General features: G+C 44.7%; 1 protein-coding gene across 1 annotated transcript; it reads right to left on the bottom strand.

The window, feature by feature from the left end:
- Positions 1-2,030: 2,030 nt before the first annotated feature.
- On the bottom strand, positions 2,031-24,934 carry gclm (glutamate-cysteine ligase, modifier subunit). Its single transcript, XM_039767306.1, has 7 exons — positions 24,716-24,934; positions 18,034-18,099; positions 17,089-17,176; positions 16,901-16,957; positions 11,996-12,198; positions 9,350-9,464; positions 2,031-2,813 (listed from the first exon to the last, which is right to left on the bottom strand). Exons 1-7 carry the CDS (start codon positions 24,839-24,841, stop codon positions 2,644-2,646), a joined length of 825 nt encoding a protein of 274 aa, XP_039623240.1. The 5' UTR covers positions 24,842-24,934; the 3' UTR covers positions 2,031-2,643.
- Between the last annotated feature and the right edge of the window lie 401 nt (positions 24,935-25,335).

A 25,335-nucleotide genomic window follows, 5' to 3' on the forward strand; every position in this document is an offset into this window, starting at 1 on the left:
GCGGCACGTTGACAGATGTAAACAAATCCCGGCGGAGTGGATTCATTGAGTTCAGAAAAGTCATTAGGTTTTTGCCAAGTCTCAACTAAACAGAGGAAATCAAACTTACGATCAACGAGGAGATCCTGAACAAGAGACCCCTTGTTCGTAAGTGAGCGAATGTTCAGTAGTCCGAAGTTGAAGGTGGTAGTCCCATGGGTAATAGAGGTGTTAGCCGACCTAGTTAGGCTGGCAAGCACACTATGGTCGACAGCCCGATCAGCGTGACGAGGAGGACGGCGAGAGTTAGACCAGAAAGACTTTATTGCAGACGAGGGATCCTGGTGGACCGTTCGTCGGGATCCACGATGAATGTATCTCCGACGTGGTTGGAAGATGATGTCCGGATGGAGATGCAGAGAAGCAGGAGGAGGCGTTGACATGGAGGGACGCAGCCGGAGAAGTTCAACAGCAGAATACTGGAGCAATCCCAACGCAAACCGATGTACAGGCAGTAGGAGAGCCCAGATGATCACAAACCAGGCAGTAGTCCACATATTTGTCGGCGTCAGGGTAAGCAGACCCAAGACGATCAAACAGAGTTGCAAACAAACAAAGTTTTACCGGTGAGCAGCGGCAGCCAAACGCGCCAGCGTCCACTCAACCGGAACCGGAACCCGAGCATCGGTGACTGTGCAGCGGGTGCAGACCTATAAATACCTGGGAGTGCAGATGGATGATAAACTGGACTGGACTGCCAATACTGATGATCTGTGTAAGAGAGGACAGAGCCAACTATACTTCCTTAGAAGGGTGGCGTCCTTCAACACCTGCAATAAGATGCTGCAGATGTTCTACCAGACGGTTGTGGCGAGCGTCCTCTTCTACGCGGTGGTCTGCTGGGGAGGCAGCATAAAGAAGAAGGACGCCTCACGCCTGGACAAACTGGTGAGGAAGGCAGGCTCTATTGTAGGCACGGAGCTGAACAGTTTGACATCCGTGGCAGAGCGACGGGCGCTGAGCAAGACTCCTGTCAATCATGGAGAATCCACTGAACAGGATCATCTCCAGACAGAGGAGCAGCTTCAGCGACAGACTGCTGTCACCATCCTGCTCCACTGACAGACTGAGGAGACACCACACTTTGAGACTCTTCAATTCCACCCTGGGGGGTAAACGTTAACATTATACAAAGTTATTGTCTGTTATACCTGCATTGTTATCACTCTTTAAGTTAATATTGTGTTTTATCAGTATGCTGCTGCTGGAGTATGGGAATTTGCCCTTGGGATTAATAAAGCATCTATTATATAGTGCCTTTCCTATCTATCTATCTATCTATCAGATCCTTGCACCTTCCCATTGTTCCCTTCAATCCACACCATCATATGCTGGCCACCGTGCTCGTCACCGGTGAAACACAAGATGTCACAGCGGTTATAAAGTGACTAAGAATTGAGCCGCAATGTTGTGTTCACCCAGCGCTGGCATCTCTTGAAGAATGGCGCCATCAATATGCTTGGCCATTGTGTGCCAACTGTTTATGCTTCAGTTGCCAGACTGCTAGAAGTCTGAATCGGATGTCGGCTTGTTCCTCAGAAGCTGACTTGCTTCACTTTTTCAATATGTCGTTCGCACTTTTCTTTCCACCTCCGCAAACAACAGCACAGTACCAAAGGAGTCCAGTCTTGGTCCCAGGTCACTGGAGAGCGTCCATGTCTCACAAACAGGAAGCACCAGGACTCTCAAGTCTTTGTCCTTTTGCGCCACATGCCCCTCAGTGACCTCATGACCCCCCCCCTCCATGCTCTCCCAGTTCGTCTAGTGACTTCATAGGAAGAGTCACCAGAGCCATGAATGTCACCACCGAGATCAGTAAACCTCTCGACGAGTTGGCACTCTCTCCGCAGACAGACCGCCGTGCCCAAGAGGTCATTAAAGGCCTGGACCCCTCACTCAGTCTCTCGAGAGCCCCGATCACAGCCCACTCCTTGAGCCCTTCAGTCAGAGGGGTACTTTTTGAAAAGGGACAAACTACAATCACATTCGCACACTTTTGCAAGTATTTATTTAATAACTCGACAGATTTCAAAGAAACTGAACAGTTTCCACAGATTACCGTAAGTAACCGTACAGTAAGAACGAGGCCTCATCGGCAAGCAGATGAAGTCAAAAGAAAAAGGAATTTTTACACCGAGAAGCAGTTAATGCTTCTAATATGCAGCCATGATGTGAAGGTAACGTGCATCTCTCTTGTATTCTGAACCACCTGCCAAAAATGAAAAATCTTTAAGGGGGGAAAAAAAAAAGTGCAAGTGTAACCACACAGTGCATGGAGGATTGTCTTACTATTCGGATTTGCCCAACACAACACCACTGGAGCTGCTGGTCCCTCATTCCAGAAGAAAATGGAGCATAAACCCGTGTCTACAACAAGTACACACAATATTAGGTCAAAAGACATTGGAACCATCATGGAAAGTGAACTGAACTATCACCGGTCCGGCTGTGATGTCACATGTTGCTCTTGTACTGTCGTAACAATGCCAGTGGCAGACTGGCAAGCAACACGGGCTTTGGGGTTCTAAAGGACCCAAGTCTTGTTTCATACTACGGGTTACCCATGATGCAGTTCCGCTCATCTGGGCGTCAGACGCTCCTCTTTCAGCAGTTGCTTCTTTTGGCCTGCACAAGATATCCCTTTGATCTGATAATTCCTCTACTTTTAACAATAATGGAGTAGCGAAGAACCCAGTCCAGTAACCATTCTGTCGCCTGGGGATCCTTGGTAACATCGCCGATGGTTTCTTGGAAACTTGTCACAGACATAAGCTCTGAAGAAAGGGGAAAGAAAAACAAAAAACAAACACTTGGTGACAACTTCATCTGCTTGTTAACACAAAACGCCTGCTGCTCCAAACAGCCAATCACGTGGCTGTAGCTCAGTTTATACCGAGTTCGCTACTGTAGAAGGAAAATGTTTTATATTAGCATAGAAAATAGCAAATTAACATAAAGAATAGCAAAGAGCCATAAAAAGTCATTAAAAGCTTCTAAAATATTAAGATTAAGCATAAATTAGAATGTTAAGCAAATAAGATAGGTCTAGCAAATAGTTAACTAAAAAATCAGTTATATTGCATTATTTTTTAAGCTTACAGCAAAATATCTAGTCTGGGAAAGAACAGAAAATTGACACATTGAAACCATCTTTGGACAGGATAAGAGTTTGACAACACCTGTGATTCAAGGCTGAGGAGGCGATGACACAGAAAAGATGGCTCTGGAAGACACAGAGAGACCAGCTGGATTGGTGAATCAGCAGAAATGGAACAAAAGGCTTTCGCTGTAAGCAGGGTCACGCTGACATAATGCACGAAGAGAAAATCTTAGTAAATTCAGGCATTAGCAAAAATACTATACACTGTGTGCACAATTATTAGGCAAGTGAGTATTTTGACCATATCATCATTTTTAATGCGTATATTCCAACTCCAAGCTGTATTAACTTGAATGCTTATTGGATTTAAGCACGTCAGGTGATGTGTATTTGTGTAATGAGGGAGGGTGTGGCCTAAGGAGATCAACACCCTATATCAAGGTGTGCAGAATTATTAGGCAGCTAGTTTTCCTCAGGCAAAATGGGCCAAAAAAGAGATTTAACTGACTCTGAAAAGTCAAAAATTGTAAAAGGTCTTTCAGAGGGATGCAGCACTTTTGGAATTGCTAAGATATTGGTGTGTGATCACAGAACCATCAAACATTTTGTTGCAAATAGTCAACAGGGTCGCAAGAAACGTGTTGAGAACAAAAGACGCAAATTAGCTGCCAAAGATTTGAGAAGAATCAAACGTGAATCTACCAGGAACCCATTATCCTCCAGTACTTTCATATTCCAGAGCTGCAACCTACCTGGAGTGCCCAGAAGTACAAGGTGTTCAGTGCTCAAAGACATGGCCAAGGTAAGGAGGGCTGAAACCCAACCACCACTGAACAAGAAACAGAAGTTGAAACGTCAAAACTGGGCCAAGAAATATCTGAAGACAGATTTTTTTCAAAGGTTTTATGGACCGATGAGATGAGAGTGACTCTTGATGGACCAGATGGATGGACCTGTGGATCAGTAATGGGCACAGAGCTCCACTCCAACGTGGAGGTGGGGTACTGGTATGAGCTGGTATTTTTAAAGATGAGCTAGTTGGACCTTTTTGCATTGAAGATGAACTCAAAATCAACTCCCAAACCTACTGCCAGTTTTTCGAAGACACTTTCTTCAAACAGTGATACAGGAAGAAGACCATGATTTTTATGCAGGCCAATGCTCCATCACTTGCATCGAAGTTCTCCACTGCGTGGCCAGCCAGTAAAGGCCTTAAAGCATCTGACCTAAACCCTATCGAGAACTTGTGGGCACTTCTTAAACGCTAGATTTACGGGGGAGAAAAACAATCCACCTCTCTGAAGAGTGTCTGGGAGGCTGTAGTCACTGCTCCACAAAAGCTGATCGTCAACAGATCAAGAAACTGACAGACTCCATGAATGGAAAGGCTTATGACTGTTATTGGAAAGAAGGGTGGCTATATTGGTCATTGATTGATTGATTGATTTTTTGAAATGTCAGAGATGTTTATTTGTTTGTTTATTATTCTCACTATAACAGATGAAAATAAACAAGTGAGATGGGAAAATTTTCATTTTTCCTTTAGTTGCATAATAAATCTGCACACTAATAGTTGCCTAATAATTGTGCACACATATGTATTCCCCTGATGATGTTCACACTCACATTTCCGTTGTGAAACATTCAGGTTTCAGGTTTATTAACATTTTGGATTGACTGATAGCACTGTGTTTGTTCCATATTAAAATTTATCCTCAGAAATACAACTTGCCTAATAATTGTGCACACAGTGTAAGAATATATTAGAAATTAACTTTAGTGTAGAAATTAAGACAAAACAAGTATGCCAAGCAATGATTAAATGACAGCACATACTATACTTCTTTTTAATTAAAGCTTAAGCTTCAGGTCACTATTGTAAAAGGTTTGGAAGGCTTAAGAAAGAAAATGATGAGAGGAAACCCATATATGGAATTGAAGCCTTGGCCAGTTAGAGAAAATGGGAACAGCATAGAAAAATATGAATACCACGAGGGGGCCAGTGATGGGAAAGTTAGGAGATGATAAGGGATCCCATGGAAACTCAAGGTTCGGCCGGACAGGAGTAGAAGGGAGTCAGAGAAGATGGGCAAGAGAGCTCATTCGAGCGAGGTCAGAAAAGATAGGAAATGACATAAGCCCAAAGATGGTAAGAGGAAGCCATTCACCCAGTCTTAGACCAATCAAAATAAGCCGAACAGACACCAAGAGGAATAATGGACAGTAAAACCAGGTGCAGAATGAGCTAATCGAACGAGGTCAAAATGATAAGAAATTGTTAGAAAAACTTCAATTACTGTAATGTTCGGGGCTCGATCTCATTTGGCCGAATTGGGTTGAGTCCGTGTTGTTAAAACTCTGTCTGTCTATCTCGAGTCTTAATAGCTTTTATTTTTAGATAAAAAGCCTTCTGATGATGAATTTTTCGCCACGACACTACTCGTCAACAGACGTAGAAATGGACGGTAAAAGGAGCCACTGGAGGAATCAGAAAAACGGACTCGCTCAATGTTCAGTGCTGGCTCCCGTTCTTTTCATAATCTACTGTACACCAACGACCAGACCAGCCTGTGTTCACCGACATTAGGAAGTCCACTTATGCACATCATCTCTGCTTAGCCTCCCAGTCTGTTTCCTTCATATCTATCATATCATACCTTAAGATATCCAAAAGAGACTTACCAATGGCCTCAGCATTCTCTCAGAGTTTTACTCTAAATGGTTCCTTAATGCCAACCCAGGGGGGACTCAGGTCTGTACCTTCCATCTTAACAACAGATTAGCAAACACAACTCTAGAGATCAGGTGGAACAACAAAGTACATCCTGTTTACTGAGGCATCGCCCTGGACAGGACACTCTCTTTCAAAGAACACGTTCTTAAACTCAAAAAGAAGAAGATTTCCAGCAGGAATAATCTCCTTAGCAAACACATCCTGGGGAGCAGACCAGAGGACCCTGCGATCAATAGCCATGGCACTCTGCTATACAACTGCCAAGTATTGCACAACAGTATGGGCTTGGTCAATCCATGCCAACAAGGTTGACCCTGAGCTAAACAGTGCATGTCGAATCATCACCGGAACATTCCGAACAACGCGTCTTCCTGCTTTATACATGCTGGCCGGGATCGCACCTCCCCACATATGACGAGAAACCAGTTCAAGCAACTGATGGACTCCAGACACCAACTCCACCACCTCCAGGAAGTAAATCGCCGACGACCTTGTCGTCAGAGCTTTGCCACAGTGGAACCCCTCAATCCAAAGCAGTCCACAACACATGGGCTCGAGAGGTGGCGAGAGACTGGCCGCAGCCCTCTACCCACACCTCAAGGGCATCTACCCAATGGAACATCCCTCTCTAGGAAAAACTGGGTCAAAAGGTGGGCAAAACAAGGGACCCCACCCAAACAATGGACCACATTCTCCGTGAATGTTCCTGAGACCCTACATGCACCGTTGAAGATTGAAAGGATGCTAATGACGCCGCTCTTACCTGGATACGGCAGTGGCGTGGTAAGATATGATGATGAAGAACTCGGGTTTATGCAGTGGATTTATTAAATATTCAGACCATTTCACTTTTCACATTTTGTTCTGTTGCAGCCTTGTGCTAAAATCATTTAGTTCACTCAGTTTTTCCCGCATCAAGCGGCACTCAAATGACAAAACGAAAATTTATTTTAGAAATAGACTCGAGGCTGTCATGGCTACCAAAGGTGCATCTAATAAAGGCGGACTCAAAGGGGGTGAATATTTATGTGATCAATTATTATTTGGTACTTTTAAGTTATAATTAAACTTCCTTGGTGTTAACCCGAGCCTCTCTCGGGCTTGAAATTCTTTGTGAAAACAATTAAACCCCTTGGATTAAACGGTTATAATACCACATACACTCTTAAGTCCAAAGACAGACTTAGGACAAGATTCTGTTGCCATCCAGTGGATAAAATAACATCATGCTGCAAAAAAAAAAAAAAAAAATCATGAATAATTCTATGCATTTTTCCACTCTATGGTAACACATCAATGTTCATAAGCAGGATGGAACCTTCAACCAAAATACACAATAGGGTGTAAACAAAAAGCTGTAAAGCCAGTTTTAGAACAAACTGAAACGGGACCTTTAGTTGAATCAGGCGATAGTGAACTGGTCACATCAGTGTATGACCAAACCGCCTAGATATGCCTGGTGACTTCACTCTTGTGAATCTGCCAAGGGGTGCAGGATCTACGAGGTAAAAAGGCAAAATGACTGCGACCAAGGGGAAGGACGAGAAAGACGTTAGGACCTTGTCAGTGTTCATGTCAGAGGATATATATGAGCGCCACTAAGCCTTGCTGTGGTAGCTGATAATAACGCAACAATCCGCTAATGTTTGAGTAACTGAAAAAGTCTTTTTGACAAGTTGTAAGATGGTCCGCCTATTAGGCTGACCACAAACATTTAACTTATGCGGTGAACAATGCCGAGTTGGCATTACAATGCTTGAAAGATGTATCCATCGCAGAGGACGGGTCATGGTCTCGTTTGATGTTGTGTCGCTATTCACCATGATACCGATTCATCCGACCACAGAAACACAATTAATGAGACTAGGAAGTGACCCCACCACAGAGACAAGAACCAAACTGTCCACTAAAGACATAATGCACCCGATATCACTTTGCCAAAAAACTCACTTTCACTTCAACGGCAAACACTACATTCAGAAAGAAGGCATGCCAATGGGATCGCCATTATTAGGACTTCTAGCGGAACTGGTAATGCAGCGATTTGCAAATGTGGCTGTATCCCAGTTCACACCCAAAATTTGGATATGCTACGTAGACGACACATTCGTCATACTAAAAAATGATCAGTTGAATGAATTCTACAACCTCATCAATGCAAATGTTTCCTGCAATCCAATTCACCGTGGAAAAAGAAATGAACCGACACATCAGCTTCCTGGACATCAAACGTGAAAGAAATAATGACGCCACCCTGACCACAAGTGTGTACAGAACAGAATGCTACACAGACAAGATATTACACTTGGCCAGCAACCACCTGGTATCTCATAAACGGAGCTGTGCTAAAACTCTATGCAGAAGAGTCCACACCCGATGTAATACGAAGGAGACAAAAATGAATGAAAGACGTTATCTCTTCCGTCTTTTCACTTCAAACGGATACTCAAAAACATTCATTAAACGAAGCTTACACAGAAGACGCCAAAAAACTCAGCAAACCAATCGACTTGAATCAGAACCTCCACCCCACCTGGCACTCGCTCCCTTATCACCACAAGGTGTCTGAAGGTGCAGCATGAATCCTAGCCAAGTCAGGCGTCAGAATAGCACACAAACCCACGAACAATCTGCGCACGGTCCTCTTCGATGCTAAAAACAAGAAATCGACAGCAGAAACACCAAACGCAGTTTATAGCATTCCATGCAGTTCCTGCTCAGCGGTATACATGGTACAAACATCAAAAAGAATCGCAACACGTATACAGGAACACCACAATGCCATCAGAAAAAAGGACTCACTATCATTGATCTATACGCATACTAAATCAACAGGACAATGTACAAGTAAAATTTAAAGCCAATACTAAAAGTGCCAGAGAGCTGGCCGAATCTTGGCTATCAAATGAGGACTCCATCAACAGACAACTTGGACATAAATCCAGCATATGCAAACTTAAGAAGAACTTATTCATAATAAACAAGACTTTACACCCGATAACCGCCCCCCCTCTTCCTGATCACACTGACTTAGCCACCATCCACGCATCATTTTTGCTATATATTGCCTTTGATTCTTGTAAGTCTAAGCATTATCCTCTGATGTCGGCTCCTGGCAGGGGTTGAAAGCTCAGGAATAAAAACTACTTTATGATACTTGATTCATTTTTTTCCCTTTGTGGATCTCCAGCTGCAAATTATTTATTATATATTATATATATATGTGTGTGTATGTGTATATACGTATATATATAATATATACATAATTTGCACTGCAGTTGACTTTGCCTTTTGAGGAATTCTGAATCTCCATTGGAAAACACAAACATAAATGCAGGAAGTCGTGGAATGTGTACAGTCAGCTTGATAAATGAAAACATTACTGGCATGGTGTGCCCTTTCCATACAACAGGCACTCCTTCACTTACCAAATGAGCACCCAACTACATACAAAAGGTTTCTTCAGAGACAGTTACCTTTGGGATCATTGTGAGTCAAAAGCTGGATGTCGTACTCCTTGGCAAAGGCGGTCAGATCGGGTGGCATCACACAGCAGGAGGCCAGGTTTACCTGATTGCTGCTTGGCTTCACCTGAAATGTTCAATTAAAAAGCTGTAAGATGGCCTGAGCTCTTCCTGTCCCAGTTGTTCAGCTGTTACAAAAAAGAGTGAACATTTACCATACAAAAGTTCAAGATACTGTCGTTTAAAAACCTTAATTTCTAAATCTGTGCAGTAAAATATCAGAGTTTAAATTACATTAAGCGTAAGCAAGGATATGGACTGGCTGGCACTCGGGCTGGGTTGGACGGAACTCTACCCAGCTGGGGTACCTTTATAATGGATGGTCCTAAAGGAAGAATGGGCATCCTGCACAGAGCGGATAACTCCTTGGCTGGCCAGATAGATGGAAGGGGACACGTTCACCCCCCAACACAATGTGTGGCATTATCCTTCTGGCAGCTCTCCCATGTACACACCAGCATAGGAGTTGTAGTCCCAGTGAATGGCTCTGCTGGGTTTCATGGGAGTTGCCAAGCAGAGAGGACAAACACTTACTTTAGGAGGGCTCTGTATGATCCGGTGTGAGGCTGTGGCACCAGGATAAAAGAGGGTGCTCTGCCTTACTCGAAGAGTCAAAGTCGGGCGTGGAGGAAGAACAAAACGTACCAGGAGAGAAGAGGGCAACACGCAAACGTACTTGTTATATGATCAAAAAGGACTGTTTAAAAAGGGACAGTACCATATAAATAAGGCTATTTGAATTCAGGACTGTGCCTGGTGACAGATAAATAATAATTTGCCCTTTGTCACCGATTCTGTTCATAACTTTTATGGACAGAATTTCTAGGCGCAGCCAGGGTGTTGAGGGTCGGTTTGGTGGGCTCAGGATTGGGTCACTGCTTTTTGCAGATGATGTTGTCCTGTTTGCTTCATCAGGCCGTGATCTTCAGCTCTCTCTGGATCGGTTCGCAGCTGAGTGTGAAGCGGCTGGGATGGGAATCGGCACCTCCAAATCCGAGAGCATGGTCCTCAGCCAGAAATGGGTGGAGTGCCCTCTCGAGATCCTGCCCCAAGTGGAGGAGTTCAAGTATCTCGGGGTCTTGTTCATGAGTGAGGGGAGAATGAAGCGTGAGATCGACAGGCGGATCGGTGCGGCATCTGCAGTGATGCGGGCTCTGCATCGGTCTGTCGTGGTGAAAAAGGAGCTGAGCCGTAAGGCAAAGCTCTCAATTTACCAGTCGATCTACGCTCCTACCCTCACCTATGGTCATGAGCTATGGGTAGTGACCGAAAGAACGAGATCGCGAATACAAGCGGCTGAAATGAGTTTCCTCTGCAGGGTTTCTGGGCTTTCCCTTAAAGATAGGGTGAGGAGCTCAAAGTAGAGCCGCTGCTCCTCCACATCGAGAGAAGTCAGATGAGGTGGCTCGGTCATCTGATCAGGATGCCTCCTGGACGCCTCCCTGGTGAGGTGTTCCGGGTACGTCCAACTGGGAGGAGGCCCCGGGGAAGACCCAGAGCACGCTGGAGGGACTGTGTCTCCCGGCTGGCCTGGGAACACCTTGGGATTCTCCCGGAAGAGCTGGAAGAAGTGGCCAGGGAGAGGGAAGTCTGGGCCTCTCTGCTCAAGCTGCTGCCCCCGCGACCCGACCTCGGATAAGCGGAAGAGGATGGATGGACTGTGCCTGGCGTTTGAGGCTTTGAGGGGCCACATAATTAAAAAAAAAACAAAAAAAAAAAATGAACAAGCACTGCAAACAGGACCATCTTGACATCTGCAATCCACCTTAATAAAAGGGTAAGTGTCTGTGTGTCTGTCTGGTTGCTATGTCTCCGTTATTCCAAACGATGGCACATCACAAACAACTGTAGTGATAAAACGCATTGCATTTGTCATTCCAGCAGATGGCTCGTCACAAACATTTGCAAAAATGCATTTTATTACTACAAATAAGCATCTGTGTATCTGCTTGCCCATCCAGTTACCATGTATTTGTCATTCCAAAGATGGCTTAACACTAACTGTTTTACAAATCCCATACCAAATGGCACGTAACAGAGACATACACACTGCATGGTGTACTGCAAATGTTAACACCGAGGTCTACATTGATTATTTAGATTTCAGCCCATCTTGGAGGGGTAGCACAGCTCTACTGCATTGCCAGGACAAACTTGGCAGGGGTGCAATGGGCTTTCACAGAGTGGCGGATGCTTGATCACAATACCAATCAAGCTCATATTATCTTCGATTACCACAAAGACAGCATAAGTAACAGATTACAACAAACAGAACCTCATCCTGCAAAACGGCAACACTGTGACGTCTCATTGTAACAATCCAAAGGCCGGATGTTTCAGACACGCGTAAGGTAGCACAGGTAGTTTTGTTGCTTTTTATTCATCCATCCATTATCCAACCCGCTATATCCTAACTACAGAGTCACGGAGGTCTGCTGGAGCCAATCCCAGCCAACACAGGGCACAAGGCAGGAAACAAACCCCAGGCAGGGTGCCAGCCCACTGCAGTATGGTGATCACCGAGAACAAAATTGTATTTAATGAGTAAATAAATAAGTAATGTTCAACATGTTCACGTAGAAGAAAGAGATCCTTTACCTGTGCCCAGCTATGGAGCTGTTCCAGCAAGGTCTTGTCCAAATCGGACGTGCCAATAGTAGCAATCTTTTGGCTCTGCACGAGCAACTCCAGGACTTCCCAGAAAGGCTTCAGGTGATCCAAGGTGATGCCAATTCCATCGTCAAGGGGAGAGGGCACAATGATCACAGAGTCAAGCTGAGACACCCCAAGGGTGGCACAAGCTGGAAGAGGAACAAAATGGAAGGTGTCAATCAGCTTCTAAAACAGGGGTCGCCAAGGAGGACCACCGTGGCTGCAGGTTTTCATTCAAACCCTTTTTATTTTTTTTTTAAATGAGTGCCCTGTTTGTGCTGCTAATTAACTTCTTATGAATTCCTTTTAAATTGAATTGCTTTTATAAGATTTGTTCCCATGGATTTCTTCATCATTTGTCCGAGTTGCTTCATTTCTTTCCTGAAATGGAGTGAAATGTGAAGTGAGGGAGCCAAGAGAAGACCAACTAAGTCAGGGCCTCAAACTCCAACCAGCTGCTTAATGAGGTGCCGATTCTTGTCGTTAATTAAACCCGATCTTTAATTTTGGGGCTTGCTGCTGCTCTCGTGGTACATTAGCAGACATTTCCAAAATTGTTGATTTGCTCTTTCTAACAGCACTGGGGACCTGAGCAGATCGACACTCCTGAGACCTTCACCTTTCTTTATTTTCAGATCTTGTGTGATGGACGCCAGTTGTTTTGGCTCCTTTTGTATGTTATTATCGTTTAGCTGCTAATTAAGGAAAAAGAAACAATTGAGGGGTCTGAGTCTTCAAGAACAAGTCAATGAAAATGAGTTCAGTCAGTCAGTCAGTGCCCAACCCGCTATATCCTAACACAGGGTCACGGGGGTCTGCTGGAGCCAATCCCAGCCAGCACAGGGTGCAAGGCTGGAACAAATTGCGGGCAGGGCGCCAGCCCACCGCAGTAAAATTAGTTCAAAAGAAGTGAATTAGCAGAAAAAAAAACAGGCTACTCATTAAGAAAAGGGTTAGAATGAAAACCTGCAGCCACGGTGGTCCTCCAGAAAGCGGAGTTGGCAACCCCTGTTCTGAAACATGACAACAAGTGAAACATTAGATGCACAGAATCCAATGTGTCCAAAATCATTACAGCGTTATTAACATTCAGAATACTTACGAGTGATTTAAATAAAAATGTGACAGTGCAGTAGAAAGATACTCTTAGGTTCACAAGTATTTGGACAGTGACACAACTTTCATCAGTACATCACCACAATGGAATTGAAATGAAGCAATCAAGATGTGACTGAAAATGTAGACTTTCAGCATTAATACGCAGGGTTTGACAAAAAATGTGGTACGAGTGGTTTAGGAATGGCCACCATTTTTATACTTCGATCCCAGCATTTTCAGGGGCTCAAAAGTAATTGGACACATTCACATAATCATAAATATAATGAGTTTTGTCAATACTTGGTTGAAAATTAGGCTTAGGGCTCCACATGCACTTCAGAACAGGTCATCCACCTGAACCTCCGCATGTTCAGGTCTGGCCAGGACTCGGATGGAAGACCGTCTAAGAAAAGCTTGGGTCGGCCCTGGCGGTCAGCAGGGGGGCCGCTTACCCTGTGGTCTGTATGTGGATATCAGTACTCCAGTGCTGTAAAGATGGCGCCGTTTTTCGGAGGACTTCCCGATTCTCTGTTGTCATAAAAGATCCTTGGGCATCATTCTTGAAAAAAAAGAGTAGGGTTTATCCCGATGTCCTGACTAAATTGCCCATCACAGCCTCATCCATTCTTGGTGCCAGGCCACAAGGGTTGTAAGGGGTTTACACAAAATTAAAACTGCTTCTTTCATTCACTGAGAAACAAAATCACCAAGAATGTGTTAATTAAATGATTTGATAATTAAGCTCAAAGGTATAAATGAACACACCAGGGAACGGCCGTTCGCTAAACAAACGGGTGCATTTTTCTCACCTTTACCCTGAATGTCACCTCTTGCCATATATCGGGCAGTGTCACTGCTATCGGGAAGGACTTTCCTCATCTTTATTAGAAAGGTCAGGGTGAAGGGTCATATTGTTAAACATCCAGTCACTGGGTAAGCCGGCCTTAATCTTAATGAGGCCATTTCCCTGTTGAATTACACCGATTCACAGCTAGCAACAAACACAATTCCCTCTCCAAGTGTAATTAACTGTCATGGTGACGTGACTATTACGTTCTACACTCCTCAGAGGTCATTTTGTGCAACTCTTAAAGTCAAACTAAGCAAGCTGCATGCACCCCAGTAGAAGAAAACCACAAATCCACTTATAGGAACATAGCAGCAGTGAGCACAAAAATCTGGTTAAGATATCCATACCCTAATAATTCTTTACATTTACAGAGCGCTCTTCTCACATTTAAAGTGCTTCAAGGAGTGGGGAGCAACTTCAACCACCACCAGTGTGTACCTGGATGATGATGTGACGGCAGCCATTTTTGCACCAGTATGCTCACCACAAAGATCTGCAGGCTGTGATCTTCACGGAGTCAATGGAGGTTCTGATCGGGGGTCTCGAGAGACTGAGCGAGAAGTCCGAGTGTCTGGGCTTGCGAGGGTCCCGATAAAAACCAAACATCCAGGCCTTTAATGATCTCTTGGGCACGGCCATCAGCAGTGTGTCTGTCTGCAGAGAGAGTGTCGACCTCGTCGTCGAGATGTTTACTTACCTTGGCAGTGCCATTTATGTCTCTGGTGACTCTACCCATGAAGGCAGTAGACAGATTGGGAGAGCATGGGGGTCATGAGGGATGCTGGAAAGGGGTGTGTGGTGCCAATGATATCTATGCAAAAGGATGAAGGTCCAAGTCGATCAATTGATCGATCGATAGATAGATACTTTATTAATCCCAAGGGGAAATTGAGTCCTGGTGCTTCCTGTTTGTGAGACATGGCCGCTATCCAGTGACCTGAGACAAAGACTGGACTCCTTTGGTATTGTGTCTCTCCGGAAAATCCTCCAATGTGATTTCTTACCTCCGTATCACTAGGGGTATTGCCTTTTTATATTATATCTACGAGGTGTGGCAGAAAAGTAATGAGACTGATTTTTTATTTACCAAAGTTTTTATTTTTTTTCAAACATCAATGTTATCCCCTTCAGAGTAGTTCCCTTGGGCAGCTACACATCGATGGAGACGTTGTTCCCACTGTTGGTAGCAGCGCTGGAAGTCTTCAACCGGTATGGTCTTCAGCATGTCCGTTACACTCTTTTGGATGTTTTCTAAAGTCCCGAAATGACGTCCTTTGAGGACATTTTTCAGTTTAGGAAAAAGTCACACGGACTGAGGTCAGGTGAATAAGGGGGCTGGGGAACCACAGGAATGCGTTTTTTTCGATTGTCCTTCTGCTCAATTGTGAGGTTTTTCGGCACCATTTTGGCACAGACCTTTCGCAAGTGCAAATGTTCAGTCAAAATTTGATGAACGGTAAATCTGTTCAAATTCAATTGTTCACTCAACATTCTTAATGTTAAACGACGGTCTGATCTCACAAGAGTGTTCACACGTTCGATTTTTTCATTGGTTTTCGAAGTTGAAGGCCTCCCTGAAAAACTTGAACTCGGGATAAAGAATGTTCCCCATAGGCCTGTTTTAACTTTTCAAACGTCACACTTGCCGTTTAATGGCACAACGTTGCTCCAAATTCCGCTGTTCCATTTTGCGTGGCGCAACCAAAACACAACTTCGCTAATAGCAGTCACAAAAATCACGTAGTTAACGGAAGGAGTTGAAACTCGCACTGAGCTATGGGAGGGTACTGATACACGGGCTCTATCAAGGACAACAGCGCAGCGCTGCCAGATTGCTTGCAGTGTTGCCAGTCTCATTACTTTTCTGGCACACCTCGTATATAGTTTTGGGTTAGACCTGAGATGAAGACTGGACTCCTTCATGTGTGTCTCTCCTGAAAATCCTTGGGTCCCGTTGGTTTGACTTTGTGTTGCTCATGGAGTCCCAAAGGAGGCACATGACCTGCATTGTGAGGGAGCGTCAGTTACGGCACTACGGCCATGTGGCGTGTTTCCCCGAGGGTGATCAGCTCGTAAGATCCTCATTGTTGGGGACTCGAGTGGCTGGAGCAGGCCAAGGGGTCGCCCATGTAACACCTGGCTGCGGCAGATAGATAGGTGGGACTGGACCGCGTGTCTGCCTGGGGGGTTGCCAACCGGGATCCCGAGTTGTTTTGTCATGTAGTGGGTGCAGCAACCCTCTGTACCAGTGCAGGCTCCCCAACTTGACTTGACTTGATGCTCACCACACATTAGCTGTTAGGTGGTGAGAGAGTGACAGTTAAGGACATGGGATGATTAAGGGTCCAGAATGACTAGGCCGTGGTGGGCAATTTAGCCTGGACATCAGGATACACGCTACTCTTTACGAAGGAGGCAGGCCCAGCGATCTTTTATAACCACAGAGTTAGAGTTGGGACTTTGGTTTTATGTCATCCAAAGGACGGCGCCATTTTTACAGCACAGAATCCCAGGGACTGCACTTGGGAGCCACGTTCAGACCACAGGGTAAGCGCCCCATAGTGGCTTTGCCAACATCTCTTCTAGCGGCAACCCAAGGTCTCCCAGCTGATTAGGGAATACAACTTATTAGGATTTTGATAACTAAGCATTTAAAAGATTAAAAGGTGAAGCTATACAATTTCATAAGGACAAAAATACCTCATAACAGAAAAGAGTATTCAATTCAACAAAACTTTTGTTCAGTACAGAAAGCAGAACCCTTTTTTGATACGCGAGTTTGGTTTTGACATTTCGCCGTTTATTTGCATGTTCACCAGAATTAAAGCCGTTCAGCGGAAACTTTGGAAAGACAAGCAGACTTATTTCACCTCGCTGTCGTACTAAGATTAGTAAAAGCTTACCCAGTTCCACTGCACTTCTAATGGATGAAGCATCAGATCCAGTGAGAAAAAGCTTCACTATAAAGTAAAACATATTTACAGGATGTTAGTGTTAATTTCTTAAGAGCCAGGGAGGAAAGAATGATGGCAGTCAATTTATGAAGACATAAAGACTGACCAAAAAAAAAGATACCCCAGTGTGCGCTTACCAGACACCTTCAGCTCTTCTCTCTCCTCAGGAGTGATCACCTCTGCCGCTTGGGGCATCGAACACTCCAGCGTGGCGTGTGCCAAATCCTAAAAAATGACAACATTACTTTAGACAAGCTGTACTCGAGCTATGAATTCATGAAAGAGGACTAGCGCCCTACATACAACATCTCAGAATGCAAACCGCACTAAAGGCCTCATATCGTGTGTACTCTGCTAGCCTTCCCATAAACGAAGAAATGAAAACTACCTAATCATTTACAATTGCACCCGAAGGCACTAAAACTACAAATTACTGTCAAAAATACCTTAAAAATAAACTACCGCCCGTGAACTTCTAAATCCCTGCACAGAAAGGGACAGCTCACAGTTTCCACAAGTTTAGCGCTAAATGTGAAGTATACACGGGTGAGATAAGTAGGTTTACAGTTGTTTGTACGGACAAAGACACGCAGGTTATGATTATTACAACAGCGTTTTTAACTTTAGTAACTCAAAAGAATGGCACAGTGCACGCAGGTCCGATCTCCGAAGTGCTCAATGAGCGAATATGTGCCGTGTGCTCACAACTGTAAACCTACTTTTGCCCACCCTTGTATATGGCAGGAACACCTCCTCTTCCTCTTCCTCTTCTTCTTCTTTCAGCTGCTCTCATTAGGGGTCACCACAGTGGATCATCTTCTTCCATCTCTTCTTGTCCTCGTCATCTTGCTCTGTCACCTGCATGTCCTCTCTCACCACATCCATAAACCTTCTCTTAGGCCTTCCTCTTCTCCTCTTCCCTGGCAGCTCTATCCTGAACATTCTTTTCCCAGTATACCCAGCGTCACTCCTCTCCACATGTCCAAACCAACGCAATCTCCCAACCATCCCACCTGAGCTGACCCGCTAATGTAAAAAAAAAAAATGGGAGAAAAACAAAATATATTCATAAATTAACCCACCAGTCCTTGATCTGGGCTGATTTTGGAAGACCACTCGTTCAGTGTGGCACGGATGCAGTCTTGCAGCTGAAAAATAAAGCACAGAATTTTATATCTTCCATATTGTAGGTATACTTCAACAATTAACGTAAGAACACCAGCTGTGCTACCGGTCTAAAAATCCCGGGCTGAAATCTTAGTAGTCCATGCAGACCTCAGTGTTAACACCTGCAGTGCTCCATCTGTGGGAATGTATTTTGCAAATAACTGTAATAACAGAATGCACTGCATTTGCCATTCCAACAGTTGGCACCTCACAAACATCTGTAGTGATGCATTTTATTGCTACAAATGTTTGCTGCGCCATTAGTTGGAATGATAAATACAGTGCATTTAATGACTACAAATGCTTGTGATGTGCCACCTGTTGAAATGACAGAGACCTAGCAACCAGATGGGTGCACAGATAACTGCTTATGTCATTAAGGTCAGTCAGTCAGTCGGTCGGTTGGTCATTCTCCAACCACTATATCCTAACACAGGGTCACAGGGGGTTTGCTGGAGCCAATCCTAGCCAGCACAGGGTGCAAGGCAGGAACAAATTCCCAGGCAGGGCGCCAGCCCACCGCAGGGCACACCCACGGGACAATTTAGGATGGCCAATGCACCTAACCTGCATGTCTTTGGACTGGGGGAGAAAACCCAGGCAGACACAGGGAGAACATGCAAACTCCACGCAGGGAGGGCACGGGAAGCGAACCCGGGTCTGCTAACTGCGAGGCAGCAGCGCCACCCCAGTGGCCACCGTGTCGCCCTCTTATTATGTGCCAAATGAGAAGAGACCACTCGGCCCATCAGGCTTCAAGAATTTCCGGGTTCACTGCATTGACTCCCCATATCAACCTTGAGACAAATACAGGAATGCCTACCCATCTACAGCCTTTTTGTCTTTGAATATTAAAGCACCTTCAGGAGACAAGTGTGAAGCCTGTCTTCATTACAATTTTGATTCAATTGGCCTACTCAAGGCACTTGAAATAGAAAACTAATATCGATTCTGTTATAAAAAGGCACAGCCGAGGAGTTCACTCCACCACAGCGGCTGCAGATTCAGCTGCACACTGCAGTTATCGAGGATGTACTCAGCTTGTCCATCACTGAGTGGTTTGTACCCCCAATATCTTGTGGTATTCTTACATAAAGTTAGGGCTTAACTTGAGTATTCATTCAGGGCTTTTCACACTACCTCGCACTATGAAGGCTTAGGTTTACACTCCTTATTTTATGAAACTATAGGCGGCGAGTCAAACACAAAAATGGAGTCCGATTCCTTGTTTGGACGCATCCTTGGTCAATAAATGTGACTCTGATAAGAATCTTAAGAAACCATCCTTATATATAATTTGATACTATCCGATACTATGTGTATGGTGTTTGCATTAATACAAGTTAGAACCACACAACGGGACTCTGCCTCTGTAGTTAGAACATAACGTGGCAAACGCGGACGCAGTATTGCATGATTGGCTAAGAATGTTTGAATGCTTCAGTGATGCCACTGGACAGCCGAGTATATTATATTATTTATATATATATATATATATATATACACACACATATATATATATATATATATATATATATATACACACTCACCTAAAGGATTATTAGGACCACCATACTAATACGGTGTTTGACCCCCTTTCGCCTTCAGAACTGCCTTAATTCTACGTGGCATTGATTCAACAAGGTGCTGAAAGCATTCTTTAGAAATGTTGGCACATATTGATAGAGATAGATGGAGATTTGTGGGATGCACATCCAGGGCACGAAGCTCCCGTTCCACCACATCCCGAAGATGCTCTATTGGGTTGAGATCTGGTGACTGTGGGGGCCATTTTAGTACAGTGAACTCATTGTCATGTTCAAGAAACCAATTTGAAATGATTCGAGCTTTGTGACATGGTGCATTATCCTGCTGGAAGTAGCCATCAGAGGATGGGTACATGGTGGTCATGAAGGGATGGACATGGTCAGAAACAATGCTCAGGTAGCCCGTGGCATTTAAACGATGCCCAATTGGCACTAAGGGGCCTAAAGTGTGCCAAGAAAACATCCCCCACACCATTACACCACCACCACCAGCCTGCACAGTGGTAACAAGGCATGATGGATCCATGTTCTCATTCTGTTTACGCCAAATTCTGACTCTACCATTTGAATGTCTCAACAGAAATTGAGACTCATCAGATCAGGCGACATTTTTCCAGTCTTCAACTGTCCAATTTTGGTGAGCTCGTGCAAATTGTAGCCTCTTTTTCCTATTTGTAGTGGAGATGAGTGGTACCTGGTGGGGTCTTCTGCAGTTGTAGCCCATCCGCCTCAAGGTTGTGCGTGTTGAGGCTTCACAAATGCTTTGCTGCATACCTCGGTTGTAACGAGTGGTTATTTCAGTCAAAGTTGCTCTTCTATCAGCTTGAATCAGTCGGCCCATTCATTCTCCTCTGACCTCTAGCATCAACGAGGCATTTTCGCCCACAGGACTGCCGCATGCTGGATGTTTTTCCCTTTTCACACCATTCTTTGTAAACCCTAGAAATGGTTGTGCGTGAAAATCCCAGTAACTGAGCAGATTGTGAAATACTCACGCTCAGAATTGCTGAAATCACCTTTCTTTGCCATTCTGACATTCAGTTTGGAGTTCAGGAGGTTGTCTTGACCAGGACCACACCCCTAAATGCATTGAAGCCATGTGATTGGTTGATTAGATAATTGCATTCATGAGAAATTGAACAGGTGTTCCTAATAATCCTTTAGGTGAGTGTATATATATATATATATACACACACATACACACTGTGGAGGACTGCCAGCTTCCCAATGCCGGTCAGCTCCCCCAGGCCACCTGGAGGAGCTCTCCCGACAGCAGGATCGTGCCCCGAGGTCCAGCAGGGCCTTATGGACTTTGTAGTGTTTATACACAGCCCTGCTGGATACCTTGGTGACCACCAGAAGTCGCTGTGGGGGGCTTATGGGCCCTGTGAGGCCGTACGACCTGGGAGTACGTCACAGTCACGTGACGGGAAGAAATGTCGTGCTCCCGGGTTGAATAAAAGGACTGATTGCCCAGACCCGGAAGGAATTAGGAACTATGGATTGATGGGACAGAAACACCTCCGGGTCAGGGGCTATAAAAGGACACTGAGCTGTGCTGGGAAGTGGAGGAGCAAAGATTATTGTGTGTATTTAGTGATTAGTAGTGGATTGTTGATTATAGTTATTATTGTGTTGGTGTATGAGTAGTGTGGAGGGTGCTTGGTGCACTGAAGAACAAAATAAAAAGTATTGGACTTTCACCCGGTGTCTGGAGTTGTACCTGAGGGTTCAAGGGAGCACTAGCGCCCCCTACTGCCACAATATATATATATATATATATACACACACATACATACACACACAGGGTGATACAGAAAAACAGGAACTTTTGAAATGCATACTGGCAGCCATGTACAGTTGGCAGCACTGCACAACAGGGACCTTGAGCTGTAAACAATCTCGCCATTTAGTAATCAATTGCAAGTCAATCAATGGAAGCTGCGTGAGAATTATTCGGTAATTAACCGTGTCATCGCAAGATTCGGTGACATTCCCTGGCCCTCAAGATCACCGGATTTGTCTGTTTGTGACTTTTTCTCGTGGGGCTACCTTAAGAGTCGGGTCTACACGACTCGGCCAAGGACACTGAATGAATTGAAACACAGAATTCAAGACGAAGTTTGTGGTCTCCCAGCTGAGATGTTGCAGCGATCAATGGGGAACCTCAACAGCAGATTGGAAGAATGCATACGTACAGGAGGACGCCATCTACAGGACGTCATTTTCGGACATTGATAATTTGGATTGCTGTCTCTTAAAAGGCAAGTTGTAGTGGTTCAATTGCTGTCAGTAAAATGTTTTTGTTGGATTTCTTCTATTTTTATTGGGTTTTTCAAAAGTTCCCGTTTTTCTGTGTCACCCTATAGATAGATAGATCACATACACGCACACCTACTTTGATTAAATAGTTTCAGTAATGAATGGATGGTTTTATCTCACAATTGTTTTCACCTTGGCAGGAGGGAGCAGTAAAGTGACTTGGAGGGCATATTATGCCAGTATTACCTGGCACAGACTCTTATCATTCCTGTACAGCCGGGGTGTAAAGTGTTTAACGTGCGACCTGAAACAGTCCCGGCTCTCAATACCCTCCAGATGTTTTCATGAAACATTCTGCTCCTCCACGGACCTCCTTGGTCCCTTACACGGATGGCACACAGAGGCCCGAGCACCAGCCATGTATCATAACTTCTCTTTGGCCCTCCAGCTACACAGGCTATGTAATCCTGGACAAAGATCTGAAGCTGAAAGGGCCTCGTCAGACACGGAGTTACACCAATAGGTCTGAAACCCAAGAAGCAAAGAAAGGCCGGTGTGTTGAGTGTAAATCTGGCGAGGTAATGACAGACGAGCTCTTTAGCTTCACTCATGTTATTTACACAAAGACCATGGTGACCAGCAGAATCTTCATCCTCCCCTACGGTGTCGTTGCTGGGAATGTGCGTGTAATTTTCACATAATGTACATTACACCTCCGAAGAGACAGCAATAGCAGTATTTTCCTACCTTGTGCCCAGTGTTCTTGGGAAGATATTAATTAGAATTAGAAGTTAATAATGTTAGATGGATGTATGTAAGAATGTTCGGGCGTCACTTCTGAACAGCTTCAATGACTTACAGGAAATTTGGCATGTATATTTATTATGGTCCTAGTCAGACGATAGGCTACATTTTGGTGGCGACTTTGAGAAATGCTGCTATGTGACGCATTATCTTCTTACACTTGAAGTACCAAATCAAGGATGCATACAAACAGATTGTCATGAAAGTTTAGAGATAAAGGTATAGCTACTTTAAAAAGCAGTGTAAGCATCAACTCGGTACTACCGTGATGGGCGAACTCCCAGACTTAGACAGTGGAACATTTTCGTCAATCACGTTATAGGGAGGCGGCACGATGGCGCAGTGGGTAGCACTGCTGCCTTGCAATTAGGAGACCCAGGTTCGCTTTCCGGGACCGCCCTGTGTGGCGTTTGCATGTTCTCCCCGTGTCTGCGTGGGTTTCCTCCCACAGTCCAAAGACATGCCGGTCAGGTGCATTGGCGATTCTAAATTGTCCATAGTGTGTGTGTGTATACACATGTGTGTGTGGTGCCCTGCCCAGGGTTTGTTTCCTACCTTGCGCCCTGTGTTGGCTGGGATTGGCTCCAGCAGACCCCCGTGACCCTGTATTTAGGATATAGTGGGTTGGATGATGGATGGATGGATGGATGGACGTTGTAGGGAATAAAGTCAATATTTTTGCTACCTCAGTTTTCCTTTTTTAGTCACTTTCAAATAATGTCTTCTAGAAAGAGAAATAATTTAAACTGAAGATGGGGCGATGCCAAATGGATGGATGGATGGATGAAGAACAGCGAAATGACCATTGGGCTGCAAACCAGAGGAATGCTCAAGAAAGAGATGCAGAAAGCAGGCTTGCCAATCATCCACCCATTTCCCAAACCCACTCTATCTTGAGAATGTTCATTTACCAATCATGTTGCTCAGAAACCTTGGCAGATGGTACTAAACTAAGGTATACCTCTTCGTAGCCATATAACAGATGCTGAAATATTGACGGGCAACAGAACCGATGAAAATCGTTTTCATACCAAGAAAACCCGATTCCCAAAAATTTTCCACAGTAAATGTCTGTGATTTCCTGTTTGGGTCATCTTTGCAATGAACCTAAATAAATCACAAGGTCAGGCCCCGAAGAGTGCAGGCACTGGTTTAAGAACAGATTGCTTCTCCCATAGGCATCTTTATGTGGGCTCCTCACAAGTCACGTCACACAGGTCTTTGCTTACTTAAGCTCCAAGAAACAAAACGTTGTTTATAAAGAATCAATCGGTAATCATTTGACGTTTATATTAAAATACGTGATTTTAATGTTTCTCCAAATATAAAATTGACAGTTTTGAATCTGTAATATACCTGTCAGAGACGGGTAACTCAGATCTAAAATATAACATACTCACCCCGGGACAAGCTGGAATCACCAATCGCTCTGATCTTTGAGGATGTGTTTAGAAAACTAAAGTAACACAAATTGAATGTGGAAACCCCACACATACAACGTCGAGGAATGGGGATATGAGCTCCCGACAATGGATCCGGGAGGCGACAGCGCTACCCACTGCGCCACCTGCTGCATTCCTAAGGCGGTTATTGCATTTAGTTTATTTAAAGTGAAAGTCCATAGCTCATCATTAACTAAGTCGTGACTTTCCCAGGTTCACACCACCTTGCGATCTTTCGGTTACCACAAGTCCACATTTTAAAGCACCGGCTGAGTTCTGATGCCAAGAGGCGGCCGCTGGACACTCCTGCACCGGGAGCGCAGCTTACTCGGCGTCACCTACGCTGGGCACGAACTGCCAAATGCCTCGCCTGCGGTTTTTAGCGCGGTTACGGCGGACATTACCACCATGATAGCCCGCCTCTCGATTTTTCTCACTTTAAACCGCAATTTTAATTCATCAAAGATCAGAATTCTCAACGAACACAAAGTAAGGATACCGCGACACGAGCCGTTCCGCTTCCCCTCCGCCAGCCACTTTACCTCTTCACCCGGTGATGAAGGACATTTTTTCTTCTGCCGATTCCAGTTGACCAAGTTTCCTGTATGCATATTGAGGACAGTCGCTTGGCTAAAAAGCCGTTGTGCCGCTGGATTCGTAGTTTCCATGTGTTTCGACAAACAGAAGCTGGCTAGGACTGCGTCTTCAGTGCAGGCGGAAAGCGTGTAAGAAGACTTGTACGGGTGTGGGCGGGACAGGCACAACACGCCAAACTCTATTAGATTGACAGACGACTGACCAATGCCTGCAGGCTTCCGGACAGCCTCCTCGGAAGGCGGGACTGAGCGGTCGTATTTGATGGACGGATAGTTTTGCCAATTAGTAAGCAGCGTTACTAGGCAACATTTCCCGCCTACATTGAGGATTGGCTGTTTGTCACCTCCCGCCATAATGATTTGACGCTCCCGAACACAAACGACGGACTGGATTCTCGGCTGGAGCGTTTTTTTCTGTCACAAGTACATTATAAGGAGGCTACGTCAGCATGCGTCAGCAAAACGTAAGAAAAAAAAAATAAAGTGTTAACATCTAATAAGATTTCAGCCATTATGGCTCACAAACACCTTATATAAGGGTTTTGGGCAGTGGTCAGTTTGCCTAA

This window comes from Polypterus senegalus, chromosome 10, assembly GCF_016835505.1.
Source record: "Polypterus senegalus isolate Bchr_013 chromosome 10, ASM1683550v1, whole genome shotgun sequence".
NCBI classification, from domain to species: domain Eukaryota; kingdom Metazoa; phylum Chordata; class Cladistia; order Polypteriformes; family Polypteridae; genus Polypterus; species Polypterus senegalus.

Coding starts and splice junctions, on each gene's coding strand:
- gclm (XM_039767306.1), bottom strand. CDS start 24,841: ATGGAAACTACGAATCCAGCGGCACAACGGCTTTTTAGCCAAGCGACT. Junction 12,199..16,900: donor TAGAAGTGCAGTGGAACTGG/GTAAGCTTTTAC, acceptor TTCCTCTTCCAG/CTTGTGCCACCCTTGGGGTG. Junction 2,814..9,349: donor GACTCACAATGATCCCAAAG/GTAACTGTCTCT, acceptor CCCTTTCTTCAG/AGCTTATGTCTGTGACAAGT.